Here is a 23,047-nt window from a genome sequence, read left to right on the forward strand (position 1 = left end):
CGCGAAGATGTTCGACTACATCAACCACGTTACTAAACGCTTCCGCTTTCGGTCTACGAGGGTACGTGGACACACTCTCCCCGCTCGTTTCTATGCTTCTCCTAGATAGATCTTGCGTGATCGTAGGAAAATTTTGAAATACTACGTTCCCCAACAGTGGCATCCGAGCCAAGTCTATACGTAGATGTTATATGCATGAGTAGAACACAAAGAGTTGTGGGCGATAATAGTCATACTGCTTACCAGCAACGTCTTACTTTGATTCGGCGTTATTGTTGGATGAAGCGGCCCGGACCGACATTACATGACTGCGTTCATGAGACTGGTTCTACCGACGTGCTTCACACACATGTGGCTAGCGGGTGTCTGTTTCTCCAACTTTAGTTGAATCAAGTTTGACTACGCCCGGTCCTTGTTGAAGGTTAAAACAACACACTTGATGAAAAATCGTTGTGGTTTTGATGCGTAGGTAAGAACGGTTCTTGCTAGAAGCCCATAGCAGCCACGTAAAACTTGCAACAACAAAGTAGAGGACGTCTAACTTGTTTTTGCAGGGCATGTTGTGATGTGATATGGTCAAGACGTGATGAGATATAAATTGTTGTATGAGATGATCATGTTTTGTAAAAGTTATCGGCAACTGGCAGGAGCCTTATGGTTGTCGCTTTATTGTATGAAATGCAATCGCCATGTAATTGCTTTACTTTATCACTAAGCGGTAGCGATAGTCGTAGAAGCAATAGTTGGCGAGACGACAACGATGCTATGATGGAGACAAGGTGTCAAGCCGGTGATGATGGTGATCATGACGGTGCTTTGGAGATGGAGATCAAAGGCACAGGATGATGATGTCCATATCATATCACTTGTTTTGATTGCATGTGATGTTTATCCTTTATGCATCTTATTTTTCTTAGTACGGCGGTAGCATTATAAGATGATCCCTCACGAAATTTCAAGGTATAAGTGTTCTTCCTGAGTATGCACCATTGCTACAGTTCGTCGTGCCGAGACACCACATGATGATCGGGTGTGATAAGCTCTACATTCACATACAACGGGTGCAAGCCAGTTTTGCACACGCAGAATACTCGGGTTAAACTTGACGAGCCTAGCATATGCAGATATGGCCTCGAAACACTGAGACCGAAAGGTCGAGCGTGAATCATATAGTAGATATGATCAACATTGTGATGTTCACCATTGAAAACTACTCCATCTCACGTGATGATCGGACATGGCTTAGTTGATTTAGATCACGTGATCATTTAGATGACTAGAGGGATGTCTATCTAAGTGGGAGTTCTTAAGTAATATGATTAATTAAACTTTAATTTATCATGAACTTAGTACCTGATAGTTTTTTTCATGTCTATGTTGTTGTAGATCAATGGCCCGTGCTACCGTTCCCTTGAATTTTAATGCGTTCCTAGAGAAAGCTAAGTTGAAAGATGATGGTAGCAACTACACGGACTGGGTCCGTAACTTCAAGATTATCCTCATTGCTGCACAGAAGAATTACGTCCTGGAAGCACCGCTAGGTGCAAGACCCGCTGCAGGAGCAACTCCGGACGTTATGAACGTCTGGCAGAGCAAAGCTGATGACTACTTGATAGTTCAGTGTGCCATGCTTTACGGCTTAGAACCGGGACTTCAACAACGTTTTGAACGTCATGGAGCATATGGGATGTTCCAGGAGTTGAAGTTAATATTTCAAGCAAATGCCCGGATTGAGAGATATGAAGTCTCCAGTAAGTTCTATAGCTGCAAGATGGAGGAGAATAGTTCTGTCAGTGAACATATACTCAGAATGTCTGGGTACCACAACCACTTGACTCAACTGGGAGTTAATCTTCCTGATGATAGTGTCATTGACAGAGTTCTTCAATCACTGCCACCAAGCTACAAAAGCTTCGTGATGAACTATAATATGCAAGGAATGGAAAAGACTATTCCCGAGCTCTTCGTAATGCTAAAGGCTGCGGAGGTAGAAATCAAGAAGGAGCATCAAGTGTTGATGGTTAACAAGACCACTAGTTTCAAGAAAAAGGGCAAAGGGAAGAAGGGGAACTTCAAGAAGAATGACAAGCAAGTTGCTGCTCAAGTGAAGAAGCCCAAGCCTGGCCCTAAGCCTAAGACTGAGTGCTTCTACTACAAAGGGACTAGTCACTGGAATCGAAAGTGACCCAAGTATTTGGCGGATAAGAAGGATGGCAAAGTGAAAGGTATATTTGATATACATGTTATTGATGTGTACCTTACTAATGCTCGTAGTAGCACCTGGGTATTTGATACTGGTTCTGCTGCTCATATTTGCAACTCGAAACGGGGGCTACGGATTAAACAAAGATTGGCTAAGGACAAGGTGACGATGTGCGTGGGAAATGGTTCCAAAGTCGATGTGATCTCGGTCGGCACGCTACCTCTACATCTACCGTCGGGATTAGTTTTAGACCTGAATAATTGTTATTTGGTGCCAGCGTTGAGCATGAACATTATATCTGGATCTTGTTTGATGCGAGACGGTTATTCATTTAAATCAGAGAATAATGGTTGTTCTATTTATATGAGTAATATCTTTTATGGTCATGCACCCTTGATGAGTGGTCTATTTCTGTTGAATCTTGATAGTAGTGATACACATATTCATAATATTGAAGCCAAAAGATGCAAAGTTAATAATGATAGTGCAACTTATTTGTGGCACTGCCGTTTAGGTCATATTGGTGTAAAGTGCATGAAGAAACTCCATGCTGATGGGCTTTTGGAATCACTTGATTATGAATCACTTTTTGCTTGCGAACCATGCCCCATGGGCAAGATGACTAAGACTCCGTTCTCTGGAACAATGCAGCGAGCAACTGACTTATTGGAAATAATACATACTGATGTATGCGGTCCAATGAGTGTTGAGGCTTGCGGCGGGTATCGTTATTTTCTGACCTTCACAGATGATTTAAGCAGATATGGGTATATCTACTTGATGAAACATAAGTCTGAAACATTTGAAAAGTTCAAAGAATTTCAGAGTGAAGTGGAAAATCATCGTAACAAGAAAATAAAGTTTCTACGATCTGATCGTGGAGGAGAATATTTGAGTTATGAGTTTGGTCTTCATTTGAAACAATGCGGAATAGTTTCGCAACTCACTCCACCTGGAACACCACAGCGTAATGGTGTGTCCGAATGTCGTAACCGTACTTTATTAGATATGGTGCGATCTATGATGTCTCTTACTGATTTACCACTATCGTTTTGGGGTTATGCTTTAGAGACGGTTGCATTCACGTTAAATAGGGCACCATCTAAATCCGTTGAGACGACACCATATGAACTGTGGTTTGGCAAGAAACCCAAGTTGTCATTTCTTAAAGTTTGGGGCTGCGATGCTTATGTGAAAAAGCTTCAACCTGATAAGCTTGAACCCAAATCGGAGAAATGTGTCTTCATAGGATACCCAAAGAAGACTGTTGAGTACACCTTCTATCACAGATCCGAAGGCAAGATATTCGTTGCTAAGAATGGATCCTTTCTAGAGAAGGAGTTTCTCTCGAAAGAAGTGACTGGGAGGAAAGAAGAACTTGATGAGGTAACTGTACTTTCTCCCGAATTGGAAAGTAGTTCATCACAGGAATCAGTTCCAGTGATTCCTACACAAATTTGTGAGGAAGTTAATGATGATGATCATGAAACTTCAGATCAAGTTACTACCAAACCTCGTAGGTCAACCAGAGTACGTTCCGCACCAGAGTGGTACGGTAATCCTATTCTGGACGGTATGTTACTAGACCATGACGAACCTACGAACTATGAGGAAGCGACGATGAGCCCAGATTCCGCGAAATGGCTTGAGGCCATGAAATCTGAGATGGGATCCATGTATGAGAACAAAGTGTGGACTTTGGTTGACTTGCCCGATGATCGGCAAGCCATAGAGAATAATTGGATCTTCAAGAAGAAGATTGACGCTGACAGTAATGTTACTGTCTACAAAGCTTGACTTGTTGTGAAAGGTTTTCGACAAGTTCAAGGAGTTGACTACGATGAGACCTTCTCACCCAAAGCGATGCTTAAGTCTGTCCGAATCATGTTAGCAACTGCCGCATTTTATGATTATGTAATTTGGCAGATGGATGTCAAAACTGCATTCCTTAATGGATTTCTTAAAGAAGAGTTGTATATGATGCAACCAGAAGGTTTTGTCGATCCTAAAGGTGCTAACAAAGTGTGCAAGATCTAGCGATCCATTTACGGACTGGTGCAAGCCTCTCGGAGTTGGAATATACGCTTTGATAGTGTGATCAAAGCATATGGTTTTATATAGACTTTTGGAGAAGCCTGTATTTACAAGAAAGTGAGTGGGAGCTCTGTAGCATTTCTAATATTATATGTGGATGACATATTGTTGATTGGAAATGATACAAAATTTCTGAATAGCATAAAAGGATACTTGAATAAGAATTTTTCATTGAAAGACCTCGGTGAAGCTGCTTACATATTGGCATCAAGATCTATAGAGATAGATCAAGACGCTTAATTGGACTTTCACAAAGCACATACCTTGATAAGATTTTGAATAAGTTCAAAATGGATCAGTCAAAGAAAGGGTTCTTGCCTTTGTTACAAGGTGTGAAGTTGAGTGAGACTCAATGCCCGACCACTGCAGAAGATAGAGAGAAAATGAAAGTCATTCCCTATGCCTCAGCCATAGGTTCTATCATGTATGCAATGGTGTATCAGACCTGATGTGTGCCTTGCTATAAGTATAGTAGTGAGGTACCAAAGTAATCCAGGAGTGGATCACTAGAAAGCGGTCAAGAACATCCTGAAATACCTGAAAAGGACTAATGATATGTTTCTCATTTATGGAGGAGACAAAGAGCTCGTCGTAAATGGTTATGTCGATGCAAGCTTTGACTCTGATCCGGATGACTCTAAGTCGCAAACCGGATACGTATTTATATTGAATAGTGGAGTTGTCAGTTGGTGAGTTCCAAGCAGAGCGTCGTGGTGGGATCTACGTGTGAAGCGGAGTACATAGCTGCTTCGGAAGCAGCAAATGAAGGAGTCTGGATGAAGGAGTTCATATTCGATCTAGGTGTAATACCTAGTGCATCGGGTCCAATGAAAATCTTTTGTGACAATACTGAAGCAATTGCCTTGGCGAAGGAATCCAGATTTCACAAGAGAACCAAGCACATCAAGAGAAGCTTCAATTCCATCCGCGATCTAGTCAAGGAGGGAGACATAGAAGTTTGCAAAATACATACGGATCTGAATGTTGCAGACCCGTTGACTAAGCCTCTTCCACGAGCAAAATATGATCAGCACCAAGACTCCATGGGTGTTAGAATCATTACTATGTAATCTAGATTATTGACTCTAGTGCAAGTGGGAGACTGAAGGAAATATGCCCTAGAGGCAATAATAAAGTTGTTATTTATATTTCCTTATATCATGATAAATGTTTATTATTCATGCTAGAATTGTATTAACCAGAAACTTAGTACATGTGTGAATACATAGACAAACAAGAGTGTCCCTAGTATGCCTCTACTTGACTAGCTCGTTAATCAAAGATGGTTAAGTTTCCTAGCCATAGACATGTGTTGTCATTTGATGAACGGGATCACATCATTGGAGAATGATGTGATGGACAAGACCCATCCGTTAGCTTAGCATAATGATCGTTTAGTTTTATTGCTATTGCTTTCTTCATGACTTATACATGTTCCTCTGACTATGAGATTATGTAACTCCCGAATACTGGAGGAACACCTTGTGTGCTATCAAACATCACAACCTAACTGGGTGATTATAAAGATGCTCTACAGGTGTCTCCGAAGGTGTTTGTTGGGTTGGCATAGATCAAGATTAGGATTTGTCACTCCGTGTATCGGAGAGGTATCTCTGGGCCCTCTCGGTAATGCTCATCATTGTAAGCCTTGCAAGCAATGTGACTAATGAGTTAGTTGAGGGATGATGCATTACGGAATGAGTAAAGAGACTTGCTGGTAACGATATTGAACTAGGTATGATGATACCGACGATCGAATCTCGGGCAAGTAACATACCGATGACAAAGGGAACAACGTATGTTGTTATGCGGTTTGACCGATAAAGATCTTTGTAGAATATGTAGGAGCCAATATGAGCATCCAGGTTCTGCTATTGGTTATTGACCGGAGATGTGTCTCGGTCATGTCTACATAGTTCTCGAACCCGTAGGGTCCGCACGCTTAACGTTCGATGACGATTTGTATTATGAGTTATGTGTTTTGATGACCAAAGTTCGTTCGGAGTCCCGAATGAGATCACGGACATGATGAGGAGTCTCGAAATGGTCGATAGGTAAAGATTCATATATTGGAAGGTTGCATTCGGACATCAGAATGGTTCCGGGATGTTCGGGCATTTTTCTGGAGTACCGGGAGGTTATCGGAACCCCCCCGGGGAGTTAATGGGCCTTCATGGGCCCTAGTAGAGAGAGGAGGCAGCGGCCAGGTGGAGGCGCGCGCCCCCCAAGCCCAAACCGAATTAGACTAGGGTTGGGGGGCGGCCCCCCTTTCCTTCTCCCCTCTTCTCCCTTCCCTCCTTCTCCTAGTTGGAATAGGAAAGGGGGGGGTGAATCCTACTTGGACCGGGAGTCCAAGTAGGACTCCCCCCTTTGGCGCGCCCCCTCTAGGGCCGGCCTCCTCTTCCCCCCTCCTTTATATACGTGGGAGGGGGGCACACCAAGTCTTCTCTTAGTCGTGTGCGGTGCCCCCCTCCACAGTTACACACCTCGGTCATATCGTTGTAGTGCTTAGGCGAAGCCCTGCGCCGGTAACATCATCATCACCGTCGCCACGCCATCATGCTGACGGAACTCTCCCTCGGCCTCAACTGGATCAAGAGCTCGAGGGACGTCATCGAGCTGAACATGTGCTGAACATGGAGGTGCCGTACGTTCGGTGCTTGGATCGGTTGGGTCGCGAAGACGTTCGACTACATCAACCGTGTTACTAAACGCTTCCGCTTTCGGTCTACGAGGGTACGTGGACACACTCTCCCCGCTCGTTGCTATGCTTCTCCTAGATAGATCTTGTGTGATCGTGGATGTCGCCTAGAGGGGGGGGTGAATAGGCGCTTTAAAATAATTACGGTTTAGGCTTTAAAATAATTGCGGAATAAGCCTAGCGGTTAATTTGACAAGCACAAAACCTACAACAACTAGGCTCACCTATGTGCACCAACAACTTATGCTAAGCAAGATAAACAACTAAGTGATAGCAAGATATATGACAAGAAACAATATGGCTATCACAAAGTAAACTGCATAAGTAAAGGGTTCGGGTAAGAGATAACCGAGACATGCGGAGACGACGATGTATCCTGAAGTTCACACCCTTGCGGATGCTAATCTCCGTTTGGAGCGGTGTGGAGGCACAATGCTCCCCAAGAAGCCACTAGGGCCACCATAATCTCCTCATGCCCTCGCACAATGCAAGATGCCGTGATTCCACTAAGGGACCCTTGAGGGCGGTCACCGAACCCGTACAAATGGCAACCCTTGGGGGCGGTCACCGAACCCGTACACTTTGGCAACCCTTGGGGGCGGTCACCGGAACCCGTCAAATTGCTCGGGGCGATCTCCACAACCTAATTGGAGACCCCGACGCTTGCCCGGAGCTTTACACCACAATGATTGAGCTCCGAACACCACCAACCGTCTAGGGCGCCCAAGCACCCAAGAGGAACAAGCTCAAGGGCACCAAGCACCCAAGAGTAATAAGCTTCTCAACTTGTAACTTCCACGTATCACCGTGGAGAACTCAAACCGATGCACCAAATGCAATGGCAAGGGCACACGGAGTGCCCAAGTCCTTCTCTCTCAAATCCCACCGAAGCAACTAATGCTAGGGAGGAAAATGAGAAGAAGAACAAGAAGGAGAACACCAAGAACTCCAAGATCTAGATCCAATGGGTTCCCCTCACATAGAGGAGAAAGTGATTGGTGGAAATGTGGATCTAGATCTCCTCTCTCTTTTCCCTCAAAAACTAGCAAGAATCCATGGAGGGATTGAGAGTTAGCAAGCTCGAAGAAGGTCAACAATGGGGGAAGAACACGAGCTCAAAAGATAAGGTTCAATGGGGAAGAAGACCTCCTTATATAGTGGGGGGAACAATCCAACCGTTACCCCCACTTCAGCCCCGCAGAGAGCGGTACTACCGCTCCCCCTCGCGGTACTGCCGCTGAGCCCAAAGCGGTACTACCGCGGTGGCAGGGCGGTACTACCGCATACGAGCGGTACTACGGCCCCCACTGCCGCGGCTAGTACCATAAAACCCGACACGAAAAAGACCCCTCGAATCGAGGCGGTACTAGTACGAGACCGTAGCGGTACTACGGCTGGGGCCACCAGCGGTACTACCGCTCTGGAGCGGTACTACCGCTTGTAGCACCCAAGCGGTACTACCGCTCCGGCCCGCGGTACTACCGCTAGGAAACCAAAACTGCCATAACTTCTGCATATGAGCTCCGAATTGAGCAAACTCAAGCTTGTTGGATTGAGAAAGACGAGTAGCATCAAAACAGCAACTGGTTATAGTAAGAAGAGGCAGGGGAGGTATGCCAACAAATAGAGGAGTGAAACCTCCAACCGAGAAGAACCGGCATAACCTCCAACATCGAAAACATCATAGAAGATGCGAGTGAACTCCGTTTTCGATGAACTCGAGCTTGTCATCAAGATGACCATAAGCTCCAAAACTCACAAAGAGAAGAACCAAACAAGAACCAACAAAGATGATGCAAGGATGCAATGGTTTGAGCTCTCTATGAACGATACGATCAAGCTACTCATCGAGAGCCCCCCTTGATAGTACGGCAATCGATCCTATAACCCGGTCTCCCAACTACCATCATGAGACCGGTAAAATAGAAAACCTATCAAGAGCAAACCTTTGCCTTGCACATGGTCCACTTGAGCTAGATGATGACGATCTTGACTCCCTCAAGTTGGACCACCTTTCTTGGTTGTGTTGGCTCGATGAAGACTAGTTGATTGCTCCCCCATACTCCACTATGGGTGAGCCACTCTTCCGCACATCTTCACAAGTCCATTGTCACCACAATGGACGGCAAGCTTCAAGCATTTGATCTCTTCATGATGCTTCACTTGAACTTGCACACCGCAACATCTTCACAAGTCCATTGTCGCCACAATGGACGGCAAGCTTCAAGCATTTGATCTCTTCATGATGCTTCACTTGAACTTGCACACCGCAACCTAACCCCACAAAGAACTCTCACGAAGATCATGGGTTAGTACACAAAGCGTAATTGACAATGCTTACCACACCATGGGATCGCTTGATCCCTCTCGGTACATCTTGTGCGCTTTGTGTGTTGATCAACTTGATTCACTCTTGACTTAGTCTTGATCAACCTTGACTCTTTCCAACTCTCTTCATTTGGATGATGTCTTGAAGGTAAACATGAATGATCACACAATCTTCTTCTTCAAGACATGCTTGCAATAAGCTCTACTCTCACATGACCAATCTTTGATAATTCCTTAATAACACCTTGGTCACCACATAAACTCCTTGAAACCAAAACATGGACTTCAAGAAATGCCTATGGACAAATCCTTCAAATATAACTCAAGGCAACCATTAGTCCATAGAGATTGTCATCAATTACCAAAACCAAACATGGGGGCACCACATGTTCTTTCACTACGTTCCCCAACACTAGGTTCATTCACTATTCCATTCCATACATATATAGCCTGTGTTTCTGAATGTTGTCGATTAATTTGACAAGGTTAATTCTTGCATCTATAACAGTGTAAGTGGCAGGATGGTCCTGTGAACTAAAACCCATAATGGGGATTTCGGCATGGTTCCCGGCTATCAGGTTTTATTTTAGAATAAGCACAATGCTTGAATTCAGGTTTTGGTGATCTTGAAACTGTTTGAAAGGGATTAAGTTGAGGTCAGTTTCATTTGGAGATCAGAATAATGTTGTACATGCAAAGCCTGGTTGCTTCACACAAAAGCGAACTTGGTGCTTTTTTTATATTCCTTGCTTTCAAAAGTAAAGGGCATTTACAACTTTGTTTCTGTGAACTATAGGCAGGCAACACATAGATTACACTTTGCAGCACATAGATCACACTTTCTGTAAACAATGTGACTCGGTGTACCTTGTTCACGCTGAGTTCGTCGGATATTTTGTGTTGTGAATGTTTATATGTTGTTATCTTGTTCTTATCTGACTGTTTCTATGTTATTATCTTATTCTTAGATGACTACAATTGCATTTGATTTGATTTCGATGTTCCATTGTGGTCTCACTCATCCGATTGCAATTAATTTCGAGGTTAATTTGTGCAATATGCAACAGTGTAAGTGTAAAGATGGAAGTTTAAACTACCCTCTAGATCAAAACCCAGAATGGGGATTTCGAAATGGTTCCTAACTAGCAAATTTTGGAATAATACTTGAAACTGGTTTTTGACGATCTTCAAACTATATGAAGAGGCTAAGTTGCAGTCAGTTTCATTTAGAAATCCGATTACTATTGTACATGATAAGTCCTTGTTGCTTTGCACATAAGCAATTACTTTCAAAAGCAAAGAGCACGCCCTACAATGCATCAGCTCCAAGCCCTCGACCACGACGACGAGGACCAAGTCGCCCAGCGCCTACAGTCCCTGCACAAGGTCGCACTGCCCCCACCCCCACGACGCCGTCTGCATTGATCTAAAGCCCGCCGAGGACGGGGACGAGCTGAGGGTGGAGATGGGCCACAGCGGCGAGGAGGGGGAGGAGGTGCAGCGGAGCCATGATGGCCAGCCTCTTGACGGAGAGCAAAAAAGAATAAATATGCTACGGTTTTCCTTGCGGCTCAATTTTCACACCCTTCTTAGGTTAATCTTCACTATTTTCTTCTCTGTACACACCTCATCAAAACTGAACTAAGAGGCATCACATATGTTTAGGTGGTGTGCGTGTGTGTGTGTGTGTGTGTGTGTGAACATGGTTTAAACTATGATGTTTCTTGGAGAGAGCAAACTAACCTTCTTCATTTCATGGTTTATTAACTAAAATATTAATCGACAACATTGATGCCTCTGCTTACTCGTGATTAGCATTAGTAATGATATCTGAAGACAAGTACCGGATTAAAGATAGCATATAGAGTTATAATCAGCCAATTTTAAATTTGTTTGTTTGTAGGCGTGTTAAGCTAATACTTGAAAAAAAATATGCATGCAGGATCAAATTTCTTCTTCTGGAGCTTATTATCACACAATTTTAGTTACTTCCTCCTGCTATTAGCTTTCTGCGGATTTACATTTGGTTCATTTGTGGAGAAGAGTCCGTGAGATTTCATAGTAGTACTTTTAGGTTATTGTCAGCCAGACATTTTGTGAGGGTATAACGAATTGCTTTATTACTTCAACAACTTATCTATCCGGTTCAGGTCTGGATTTTTTCACATGGTTGAAAAGATCATATAACCGAATTCACTGTAACACGTTAACAAACATGATAGTTTAATTAATGCACAATCCCGCCTCAGATACGACAACTTTATTTGTGCGCGCAATCCCGCCTCAAGAGGCGCCACCAGGTGGCGCCCCAGTCACTAGTGACCGTCAAGAGACACCCACCACAAGTATCATCCTCTGAGCACGCTCCTCTCCCAAACTGTGACGGAAATGGGCTAGTTTCAGCCGACCCAAATGCAACCGAACATGCCAGATTATCCACAGCTGGGCTACCAGCCCATAGCGCACTGGAAGAAGCTGCCCATCGAGCCGAATGGTTTGTGATCGCCAAGTTGAGCTGGAAGCTGGGTTTGGAGATTTGGAGAAGTTGGAGGGATTTCGAACAGACACATAGGCTTTGTTCGGAATCCCTCCTCACCGCTCCGACTCCGTGGAGTCGTGGAGCTTAGTTTTAGCAGCTCCGTGAAAATGAGCTAGCACCTGGTCCGCTCCGGAGCGGAGTGGAGGGAGCGAAGAGGAGCCGAACGCGGCCATAGTCTCTCTGCTTCCTTAGTTCCTTTGGAGCCAACTTTTAGAACACACTCCTTTCAGCCCAACCATTTGACGCGAAGGAAACTTCACATGGTCCCCCCACCTCACGTGAAGATAAAATGTGGGGATGAAAGAGAGACTAAGAGCATCTCCACTCGCACCCCCAACAGGCCCCCCAAGGCGAGTTTTTTCGCGTCGGCATTCAAAAACCCCAGTTGCTCCCCCATGACGACGAAATCTGTCGGCCCGGTCCATTTTTTTGGCTCGGCGATCCCAGGCCGAACCCAGCGCGTTGGGGGGGGGGGGCGCTTGGGGGCTCCGGCGGAAGGAAAACCCGTGCCTGGGCCACCCACTGTCAGGCGAAAAAGCATATTGCACTTCCAGATTCCCCCCCCCCCCCCCCCCCCCCCCCCCCCCGCGCGCGCGCACGCCTTTCCGCCGCTGTGCCGATCCCGGCGTCGCCTACCCACCCACCGCCATTAGAAAGGACATTCCCCCGCCGGAAAAGGGAAGGTTCGCCACGGCAGCCTCCACCGTGCTTCCTGGGCGAGCTTTCTGGTGCTACGACCACGCAGGGCGGGGATACCGGCGGCTGCGCGCCTACCACGCCCGCCAGGTGTTCGGTGATTTGTCTGCTCGGTGATGTACTCGGACAACGACGAGGCGTTCGCGGCGCTGCTGGAGGAGGAAGCCGATGCCGACGCCCAGGAGGAAGAGCATCTCATGGTCCTCGCCGCACTGGCTGGCCTATTCGCAAACAATGCAAAGCCGCGGCGAGGTGGCTCGGCGCCAGGCCGGCTGAAGGCAAAGCAGAGGCATCGCCTGGAAGGCTATTGCTTGCTCTACTCCGACTACTTCGCCGACGCTCCACTGCGCGACGAGAAAGTATTTCGGCGTCGTTATCGGATGAGCCGAAAGCTCTTCCTCGTGATTGTGAATTCCATCCGTGAGTTCGACAGCTACTTCAAGTGCAAGAAGGATTGTACCGGCACACTTGGATTCACCTCACTCCAGAAGTGCACGGCAGCTATGAGGATGCTTGCATACGGAGCTCTCGGTGATTCACTTGAAGACAATGGACGCATGGCCGAGTCCACGACCATTGAGTGTTTGTACAAGTTTTGCAGGACAGTGGTGGCAGTGTTTGGACCTCAATACTTGCGATCACCCAATGCTGAAGACACTGCTCGAATCCTAGCATGGAATGCAGCAAGAGGATTTCCTAGGATGCTTGGAAGCATCGACTGCATGCATTGGAAATGGAAAACCTGTCCATTTTCTTGGCAGGGGATGTACAAAGGCGTCAAAGGCGGTTGCAGTTTTTTTCGGTTGCAGAAGATATAGTTACCCTCCACGTCGTTTTTTTCGCCGATGCGCCCCCGGGCGGCGCTATTTCAAGCCCCCGGAACGAGTGGAGATGCTCTAGTATAGACCTATAGAGGCAGGTCCACGATATATCATCCATAAATGGATACCACGATATAGAGGCAGCTAATATGCAAACTCTGAGTTTGCGCATCGCCTCGACACCCTTCATATCCATGCTCCATATGCATACTTCCTAATCGTTCCCGAGCGTAACTATATCTTCCCCGCAACCACTTCAGGCTTCGGGCATTCTACCCAGGCCAGTAAACAACACAGACTCCGCCGTGGACAATGGCTGTGCGGCGAATTTCATGGCAAATTCAGGGTAGTAACTTGTATTGTCTCGCGTACGCCACAATCTGAAACTATCAAAATTTAACTTGACCCAACCGACCACAACAAGTTTGCCGGAACTTCATGTTCTCAAACTGCAAAAAAGTAGACAATTCCTCTGCAGATCATACTAGGCGTTTGCTCATCAGGCGCTCTTTGACGGCGCCGGGTACTTGACGGCGTTCTTCACGATCTTCTTCAGGGCCGCGTCGCCGAGGTCGACGCCGCACATGTCAGAGAGCCGGATCAGGTAGAGCAGCACGTCGGAGAGCTCCTCGCCGAGGTGCTCCTTCTCCCTCTCTTCCCAGCCAGGCAAGCCCTTCTGCACCTCGCCTTTCCACATGAACAGCTCCGACAGCTCCCCGACCTCGCCGACCTGCACAACAACAAATTTCCAGGTAAGAACAAGTATAGAAAGTAACAGATCAAGCAAGCTCTATCGTATCGCACTACGTGATGAAAATAGAAAGAAAAAAAACTGATCCGGTCCAAGCCTGATCCTACAGCGCCGTGCAAAATGTCTAGTGGTGCTCGAGCACATCCCGAACAGACCGAAAACGGTGACAGAACGGCACGTGAACAACATCTGCCGATGCTGTTAAGTCATGGATCGACCTAAGCATCTCATTTCTGAGAGATGAACTGCAAAGTATAGTGCAGAATTAGTTCTGCAAGACCGGATTTCCCTTCGCCTTCAGACAGGAACAGGAGTGCGTGCTTTTACGGAATAGAAAAGTTTGGCACTGAATCACATTCCTGCTTCAGAAAATTCAGTGAGAAGTTAGACAGGGACATTCGCTAGTCTGAATTGTACCGGTATGAACACGTCGGACTCCGGAATTTTGCGTCGTTTTGACGGTTGACGTATGAAATTCGTTCCAGGGGTCAACGTACGTTGCACCACGCGGCATCCAAGATGCTAAGCATGAAAGCTGCACCCTTGGCCACGACCCACGAGTTCAAAAAATATCTGATGATCATGTGGTACATGTCCGAGGTAGATGAGAATCTGAGGTGAACTGTGACCAGTCCAAAGCTACATGTTCGCCGTCCACAAACAATGAATTACTCGCAAAGAATATTTAGCTGCGACAATTAGCAAATATCAGGTGCAAAGTGATCCCATTGAATGGTTGGTCAAAAGGGAGCGCACCACAACATACACAAAAAAAGGGATTGGTCAAGAATGACCTGTGATGGCTTCAGAATGAAGCGTTACTACCTTTAGTTGTTTACTAGCACAAACCTAGAAGCAGCTCAATACTTTAAACTGACGAAGACATTGCTAGATCATGTGCATGTGTCGTTTCAAATATCGATGCTGCCTTGTCAATATTTTAGAATAAGTAAATGAAAAGATTCTGACTACTAACTAGCGGATACAATGCACCCTGAGACTTGCAATTCCAGCTAAATATGCTTCTACAGTAGTCAAAGACCGAACGCATTATAATACATACCTTCTGGAATTCCACTAGTATTAAGGATCCAGAGAGCCATAAATACAACATTGGATCTAATGTAAAAAATAAACAAATAATTCTCCTAGGTGTAAAAAATCCCCATAGTTACTGTATTTACTTTGGGCTCAACATTGGATCTACAAACCAAATTCTAGAGGAACTATAATCTGGAAGTGGCACGCCCTAAAAAAAAGCTAAAACGCCCCTGCCGTGCATCGGTTTCCATTTCGATAAAAACAGAGTAGCCTATGATATTGATACCACAAGTAAGAAATCGAAACTTACTTTGCACAAAACGGAAGGGAAATTAATAGAATAATCCTAAGATTTCCGATGGACTACGTGTTGACGAAACACAGAAAGATCAACACCCGACAAAAGAGAAGATCAGCACCATACAGAAAGAAACGAAGGAGAAGGAAAGAGAGGAAGAAAGAGGATGCAAACCATGGCAAGCAGAAGGTTCCTTGGGCTGTGGTGCTTCTCCCAGTCCCTCTCCTTGGCGAAGTTGTCCAGCCTCCTGGACAGATCCTTCAGGCTCACATCAGCGGCCACCTCCGCCTTCGCCTCCTCCATGGCCGCCTTCTTCTCCGCCTCCATCGGCCTCGCCCGGCACCAACCTTAAACAAATACGGCCGCTCCCACGCTTGGAAATCGAGTGCCTGCCTTTGTTTGGTTCGGTGCTTCGGAAAGCGCAGCTAGGGGGGCGGAGGGATATATATATTCGCAGGCTTGCAGCAAAGTTTGGCAAATGATAATGATTAATTAATTAGGAAAGATTGGCTAAAATTTTAACTAGGAAAGTGTTAACGGCAGCGCGTACACCGCGATTTAAGTTGATTCTTCTTTGCTGCATGAGAGCACCTGTGCCAGAGGGATCATCAAATATTTTGACATCTGGAATATCGAGAGCTTTTACTCATACCAGCCAAGGCAGGAAAGGCAGGCAGTTAATACTTACCTTGTGTATTAGCAAGAGATTATAGGGGAGAGATGAGCTTGCACTCTGCAGCAGATGGGGTCATATTTGTTGTGTATTGCCTTTTGCAGATACACGGGTGTATTAAGTAATGTGTGTAGGGTAAGAAAGATGGAACCGGATTCCTTCGATAAGAAATAAGTACATACCATATATGGGGCCGCATCGGATGCGTAAAGGTCTCTCTGAGGCGCAGTTATGGTCGGTTGTCTGGGCAATTTGATGGGGGCCTTAAAGAGTGGTGCCTCTCTCTATTGGCACATGTTGTATGCCGCGTGATGATTGCGGCACACCTTAAGCAGATGGTCTAAGGGGAAATTTGGTGCATTCATACGTTTTTACGAACCGTCATCAGAAGCTCGAATGGCAGATTCGTCGCGGCAGTAAAAAGAGAAACCGATTGATGCGCAGACGTGTTTATCGCCGAGGCACTGGCCTTACAGTTTGGTCTCAATTCGGCAACTACGGTATGGTGTAATCACATAGAGGTGAACTCCGACAATATCGAGGTGATAGAGACAATGAAGAATGGAGATTGCTTTTTTGGTCTATCGGTGGCAGTTTTTATGATATACTAGTTGATGCCCCGCGCGTTGCTGCAGGATTTTTTCATGAATTTTGTGTGAAAGGTCATGAACCAAATTTAAGTAAGAAACTACACAACTAACTTCACATTCTGCAGAGATGGCAATCTACACTAAGGTAAGATAAAAGGGTGAACAAACGAATCAAAGTGGAAACTTGCGAAAAAGTGCAGATGATGTCTATACATGTTGCCCCACATCATAATATATTTGTAGTTTTGTATACCGTGGCCTATATAGTTTGTTAGTCAATGACCAGAACTGCAGATATGCCACAGTGATAAAGCTAGTAACATGGTTTTTCTGAATGTACATACTGATTTTGTATTTCAACGAATTTGTCAGTCAGTGATCAGAACTGCATATATGCTGCAACAGCACATACACGTTTGAGATCATTGGCCATGTGCATCTGCATCTCTAAACCTGATATTATGGTCAAGTTTGAGGTCTCACCTACACATCTATATTACACAATCAAGTGAGCTGGACATCTATTCATATAGCAACGCTACAACAGCTCTAAACTCCCAAGAGAAAGAGTATAATATATTTTCAGAGTTATATAGTTCAGATTGTGCAGTCAGCAACCAAAAATAGATTTGCCTGCGGCTGTGTATATTTGCTAACCAATCATTTGTCCACTTTTCTCTATTTTTAGTTTGGAACATGGCACAACGATTAATTCCCTGTTTCAGTTTACACATTAGTCTGAACCTAGTGTGTATGCATGTCTGTTTGTACTATATACACCCAGAGGACGGGGTGTTGACTCGTTGGCTGGGCAGCTGGGGTAGCTGCCAGCCCACCCGAGTCCGAGCCCGACTCGGACGCACGGTGCTCGCGGAGTTTCTTCTATAGAAAAAGCCAACGAGGGTTAGCCCTTGGGTTGGTCTCATTTTTTTTTTTACTATATACACCCAGTCAAAATAAAAAAGAGCAATATAAGAATCCATGACTACCTAGTGATGAGCTAGGGAAAAAATATCAACACAAAGACGTGATTCATGATACGAACATTGACTCTCTAAATATACTGAAGGAAAGCAGGGCGAAAATGATCAACAGGTCAAATGCATGGTAGTAATCTAACGAACAACATGGTGCAGGGAGATTGGAATGGAGGAATCGGGGAGAACCGTGTACAGAGGGGATTGAAATAGGTTGCAGGTGGCGTCGACGGCGCAGAGGTGACCCAACCTAGGATGTTTCCAACCTCTGGCTCATGATTGCAAGAACAAACCGCAGAAAAAGAGGGCATTCATATAATTCCAATTCAGCATCGTTTTGCAAACAATTTGGAACAGTGACTTCATAAGCAATTCGATGGGCTGTAGGTACGATGAGGAGGCTGCTGGGGTAGCATGTACGGACAGGGGTTGTGGCGTGAGGACGCAGGTATGTCCCGGTCAACATGCAGTGTTTAGTAATTTCAAAAATATTCCTACGCACGCGCAAGATCATGGTGATGCATAGCAACGAGAGGGAAGAGTGTCGTCCACGTACCCTCGTAGACCGTAAGTGGAAGCGTTATGAGAACGCGGTTGATGTAGTCGTACGTCTTCACGATCCGACCGATCCAAGTACCGAACGCTAGGCACCTCCGAGTTCAGCACACGTTCAGCTCGATGACGTCCCACGAACTCCGATCCAGCAGAGCTTCACGGGAGAGTTCCGACATCACGACGGCGTGATGACGGTGATGATGTTGCTACCGATGCAGGGCTTCGCCTAAGCACCGCTACGATATGATCGAGATGGATTACGGTGGAGGGGGGCACCGCACACGGCTTGGAACAATCAACTTGTGTGTCCTAGGGTGCCCCCCTGGCCCCGTATATAAAGGAGCAAGGGGGAGGCTGGCCGGCCCTTGGGGCGCGCCAAGGAGGGGGGAGTCCTCCTCCTAGTAGGAGTAGGACTCCCCTTTCCTAGTCCAACTAGGAAGAGGAAAGGGGGAAGGAAAGAGAGGGAGAGGGAGAGGGAAAGAGGGCCGCCCCCCTCCCCTAGTCCAATTAGGACTCCTCATGGGAGGGGGGCGCCACCTCCTGGGCTGCTGCCCTCTCTCTCCCCTCAGGCCCACTAAGGCCCAATACTTTTCCGGGGGGTTTCGGTAACCCCTCCGGCACTCCGGTTTTCTTCGAAACCACCCGGAACACTTCCGGTGTCCGAATATAGTTGTCCAATATATCAATCTTTACGTCTCGACCATTTTGAGACTCCTCGTCATGTCTGTGATCACATCCGGGATTCCGAACTACCTTCGACACATAAACTCATAATACCGATCGTCACCGAACGTTAAGCGTGCGGACCCTACGGGTTCGAGAACTATGTAGACATAACCGAGACTTGTTTCCGATCAATAACCAATAGCGGAACTTGGATGCTCATATTGGCTCCTACATATTCTACGAAGATTTTTATCGGTCAAACCGTATAACAACATACGTTGTTCCCTTTGTCATCGGTATGTTACTTGCCCGAGATTCGATCGTCGGAATCTCAATACCTAGTTCAATCTCGTTACCGACAAGTCTCTTTACTCGTTCCGTAATACATCATCCCGCAACTAACTCATTAGTTGCATTGCTTGCAAGGCTTATAGTGATGTGCATTACCGAGAGGGCCCAGAGATACCTCTCCGACAATCGGAGTGACAAATCCTAATCTTGATCTATGCCAACTCACAAGTATCATCGGAGACACTTGTAGAGCACCTTTATAATCACCCAGTTACGTTGTGACGTTTGGTAGCACACAAAGTGTTCTTCCAGTATTCGGGAGTTGCGTAATCTCATAGTCATAGGAACATGTATAAGTCATGAAGAAATCAATAACAATATACTAAACGATCGTATGCTAAGCTAACGGAATGGGTCAAGTCAATCACATCATTCTCTAATGATGTGATCCCGTTAATCAAATGACAACTCATGTCTATGGCCAGGAAACTTAACCATCTTTGATTCAACAAGCTAGTCAAGTAGAGGCATACTAGTGACACTTAGTTTGTCTATGTATTCACACATGTACTAAGTTTCCGGTTAATACAATTCTAGCATGAATAATAAACATTTATCATGATATAAGGAAATATAAATAACAACTTTATTATTGCCTCTAGGGCATATTTCATTCAGTCTCCCACTTGCACTAGAGTCAATAATCTAGATTATAAAGTAATGATTCTAACACCCATGGAATCTTGGTGTTGATCACATTTTGCTCGTGAGAGAGGCTTAGTCAACGGGTCTGCAACATTCAGATCCGTATATATCTTGCAAATCTCTATGTCTCCCTCCTTGACTTGGTCGCGGATGGAATTGAAGCGTCTCTTGATGTGCTTGGTTCTCTTGTGAAATCTAGATTCCTTTGCCAAGGCAATTGCACCAGTATTGTCACAAAAGATTTTCATTGGACCCGATGCACTAGGTATGACACCTAGATCGGATATGAACTCCTTCATCCAGACTCCTTCATTTGCTGCTTCCGAAGCAGCTATGTACTCCGCTTCACACGTAGATCCCGCCACGACGCTTTGCTTAGAACTGCACCAACTGATAGCTCCATCGTTCAATATAAATACGTATCCGGTTTGTGACTTAGAGTCATCCGGATCAGTGTCAAAACTTGCATCCACGTAACCATTTACGACGAGCTCTTTGTCACCTCCATAAACGAGAAACATATCCTTAGTCCTTTTCAGGTATTTCAGGATGTTCTTGACCGTTGTCCAGTGATCCACTCCTGGATTACTTTGGTACCTCCCTGCTAAACTAATAGCAAGGCACACATCAGGTCTGGTACGCAGCATTGCATACATGAGAGAGCCTATGGCTGAAGCATAGGGAACATATTTCATTTTCTCTCTATCTTCTGCAGTGGTCGGGCATTGAGTCTGACTCAACTTCACACCTTGTAACACAGGCAAGAACCATTTCTTTGCTTGATCCATTTTGAACTTCTTCAAAACTTTATCAAGGTATGTGCTTTGTGAAGTCCAATTAGGCGTCTTGATCTATCTCTATAGATCTTGATGCCCAATATATAGGCAGATTCACCGAGGTCTTTCATTGAAAAACTCTTATTCAAGTATTCTTTTATGCTATCCAGAAATTCTATATCATTTCCAATCAACAATATGTCATCCACATATAAATATTAGAAATGCTACAGAGCTCCCACTCACTTTCTTGTAAATACAGGCTTCTCCAAAAGTCTGTATAAAACCATATGCTTTGATCACACTATCAAAACGTTTATTCGAACTCCGAGATGCTTGCACCAGTCCATAGATGGATCGCTGGAGCTTGCACACTTTGTTAGCATCCTTTGGATCGATAAAACCTTCAGGTTGCATCATATAGAACTCTTCTTCTAGAAATCCATTCAGGAACGCAGTTTTTACATCCATTTGCCAAATTTTATAATCATAAAATGCGGCAATTGCTAATATGATTCGGACGGACTTAAGCATCGCTACGGGTGAGAAAGTCTCATCGTAGTCAACTCCTTGAACTTGTCGAAAACCTTTCGCAACAAGTCGAGATTTGTAGACAGTAACATTACCGTCAGCGTCAGTCTTCTTCTTGAAGATCCATTTATTCTCGATGGCTTGCTGATCATCGGGCAAGTCAACCAAAGTCCACACTTTGTTCTCATACATGGATCCCATCTCAGATTTCATGGCCTCAAGCCATTTTGCGGAATCTGGGCTCATCATCGCTTCCTCATAGTTCGTAGGTCCGTCATGGTCAAGTAACATGACCTCCAGAATAGGATTACCGTACCACTCTGGTGCAGATCTTACTCTGGTTGACCTACGAGGTTCGGTAGTAACTTGATCTGAAGTTACATGATCATCATCATTAGCTTCCTCACTAATTGGTGTAGGAGTCACAGGAACAGATTTCTGTGATGAACTACTTTCCAATAAGGGAGCAGGTACAGTTACCTCATCAAGTTCTACTTTCCTCCCACTCACTTCTTTCGAGAGAAACTCCTTCTCTAGAAAGGATCCATTCTTAGCAACGAATGTCTTGCCTTCGGATCTGTGATAGAAGGTGTACCCAACAGTCTCCTTTGGGTACCCTATGAAGACACATTTCTCCGATTTGGGTTCGAGCTTATCAGGTTGAAGCTTTTTCACATAAGCATCGTAGCCCCAAACTTTAAGAAATGACAACTTTGGTTTCTTGCCAAACCACAGTTCATAAGGTGTTGTCTCAACGGATTTAGATGGTGCCCTATTTAACGTGAATGCAGCCGTCTCTAAAGCATAACCCCAAAATGATAGTGGTAAATCAGTAAGAGACATCATAGATCGCACCATATCTAGTAAAGTACGATTACGACGTTCGGACACACCATTACTGTAACATCCCAAAATTCTAAATTTTGGAACGTTATAATAAATAGATAGATTTGATTGTTTGTTGGATTGTTGTGTGATTGATTGACTGAAAGTGAGTGAAATTTGAAATCTTTTGAAAGTTAAATGAGAGGGAATAAAAGGACTTTCCCAAACTTTCATTTTGCTTTTATGATCTCCATGAATTCAAATTCTTTTCATCACAAAACCCTGGAGAGAAGATGACATGACTTCTTCCATTTATTTAAATGAAAAGGGGTGTTGAAAATATTTGAATATCATTTGAAAATATTTCCAATTCAGAAACTTCAAGCAACTCAATGATTTTCACGAGAGAAGATAAAATGACTTCTTCAAAGCATATGAAATATGAGTTGGGAGTTTCAAAGGATTAAATTCAAAGTCCCATTTAAAATTATTTTCAATATTGGAGTTATTTGAGTCTTATTCAAATTATTTTTCTCCAAAATAAAAAATATACAGAAAAATAGGGTAACATGATTCCCTACATCAGAAAATTGGAGAGAAATAAATTTGAAATCATTTTGGTATTTTTAAAATTATTTTTATTGGATTTTATTAAGGCAGTAGCACCGTTTGATTTATCTAAATTTATGTGGATTTTATTTGCCTTTAGAAAAATGTTCATCTTGTAGGAAATATTTTTCTGAAAATTTCGATATATTATATGCTTATATAATATTTTATTTTATATTTGGTTTCTTTTCTTTTTCTCTCTGTTTAAAAAAAATCCTTTCCGCCGACTGGGCCGGCCCAGCCCGACGCCCGCGCGCCCCCGACCTCCCGGGCGGGACTCCGCCCGCCGCACGCCGCCGCGCCGCCATGGCCGCCGTCCCCGCCTCGGACTCCTCGCGCCGCCTCGCCTTGCCGCTCCTCCACGCCTTCCGAGGCCG

At 44.9% G+C, this 23,047-nt stretch overlaps 1 protein-coding gene across 1 annotated transcript; it reads right to left on the bottom strand.

Moving 5' to 3' along the window:
* Window positions 1–13,763: 13,763 nt before the first annotated feature.
* On the bottom strand, window positions 13,764–16,286 carry LOC123049667 (dCTP pyrophosphatase 1). The gene is made up of 3 exons (XM_044472559.1): window positions 16,161–16,286; window positions 15,647–16,063; window positions 13,764–14,112 (listed from the first exon to the last, which is right to left on the bottom strand). The coding sequence occupies exons 2-3, from the start codon at window positions 15,797–15,799 to the stop codon at window positions 13,882–13,884; spliced, it is 384 nt and encodes a 127-aa protein (XP_044328494.1). The 5' UTR covers window positions 15,800–16,063; window positions 16,161–16,286; the 3' UTR covers window positions 13,764–13,881.
* Between the last annotated feature and the right edge of the window lie 6,761 nt (window positions 16,287–23,047).

The sequence above is a fragment of the Triticum aestivum genome, chromosome 2D (assembly GCF_018294505.1).
Source record: "Triticum aestivum cultivar Chinese Spring chromosome 2D, IWGSC CS RefSeq v2.1, whole genome shotgun sequence".
NCBI lineage: Eukaryota > Viridiplantae > Streptophyta > Magnoliopsida > Poales > Poaceae > Triticum > Triticum aestivum.

What these genes read in the sequence shown, in the direction of transcription:
- LOC123049667 (XM_044472559.1), bottom strand. Translation starts at nt 15,799, where the DNA reads ATGGAGGCGGAGAAGAAGGCGGCCATGGAGGAGGCGAAGGCGGAGGTG. An exon ending in GGAACCTTCTGCTTGCCATG is followed by an intron (nt 14,113 to 15,646) that starts GTTTGCATCCTC and finishes GTTGTTGTGCAG; the next exon opens with GTCGGCGAGGTCGGGGAGCT.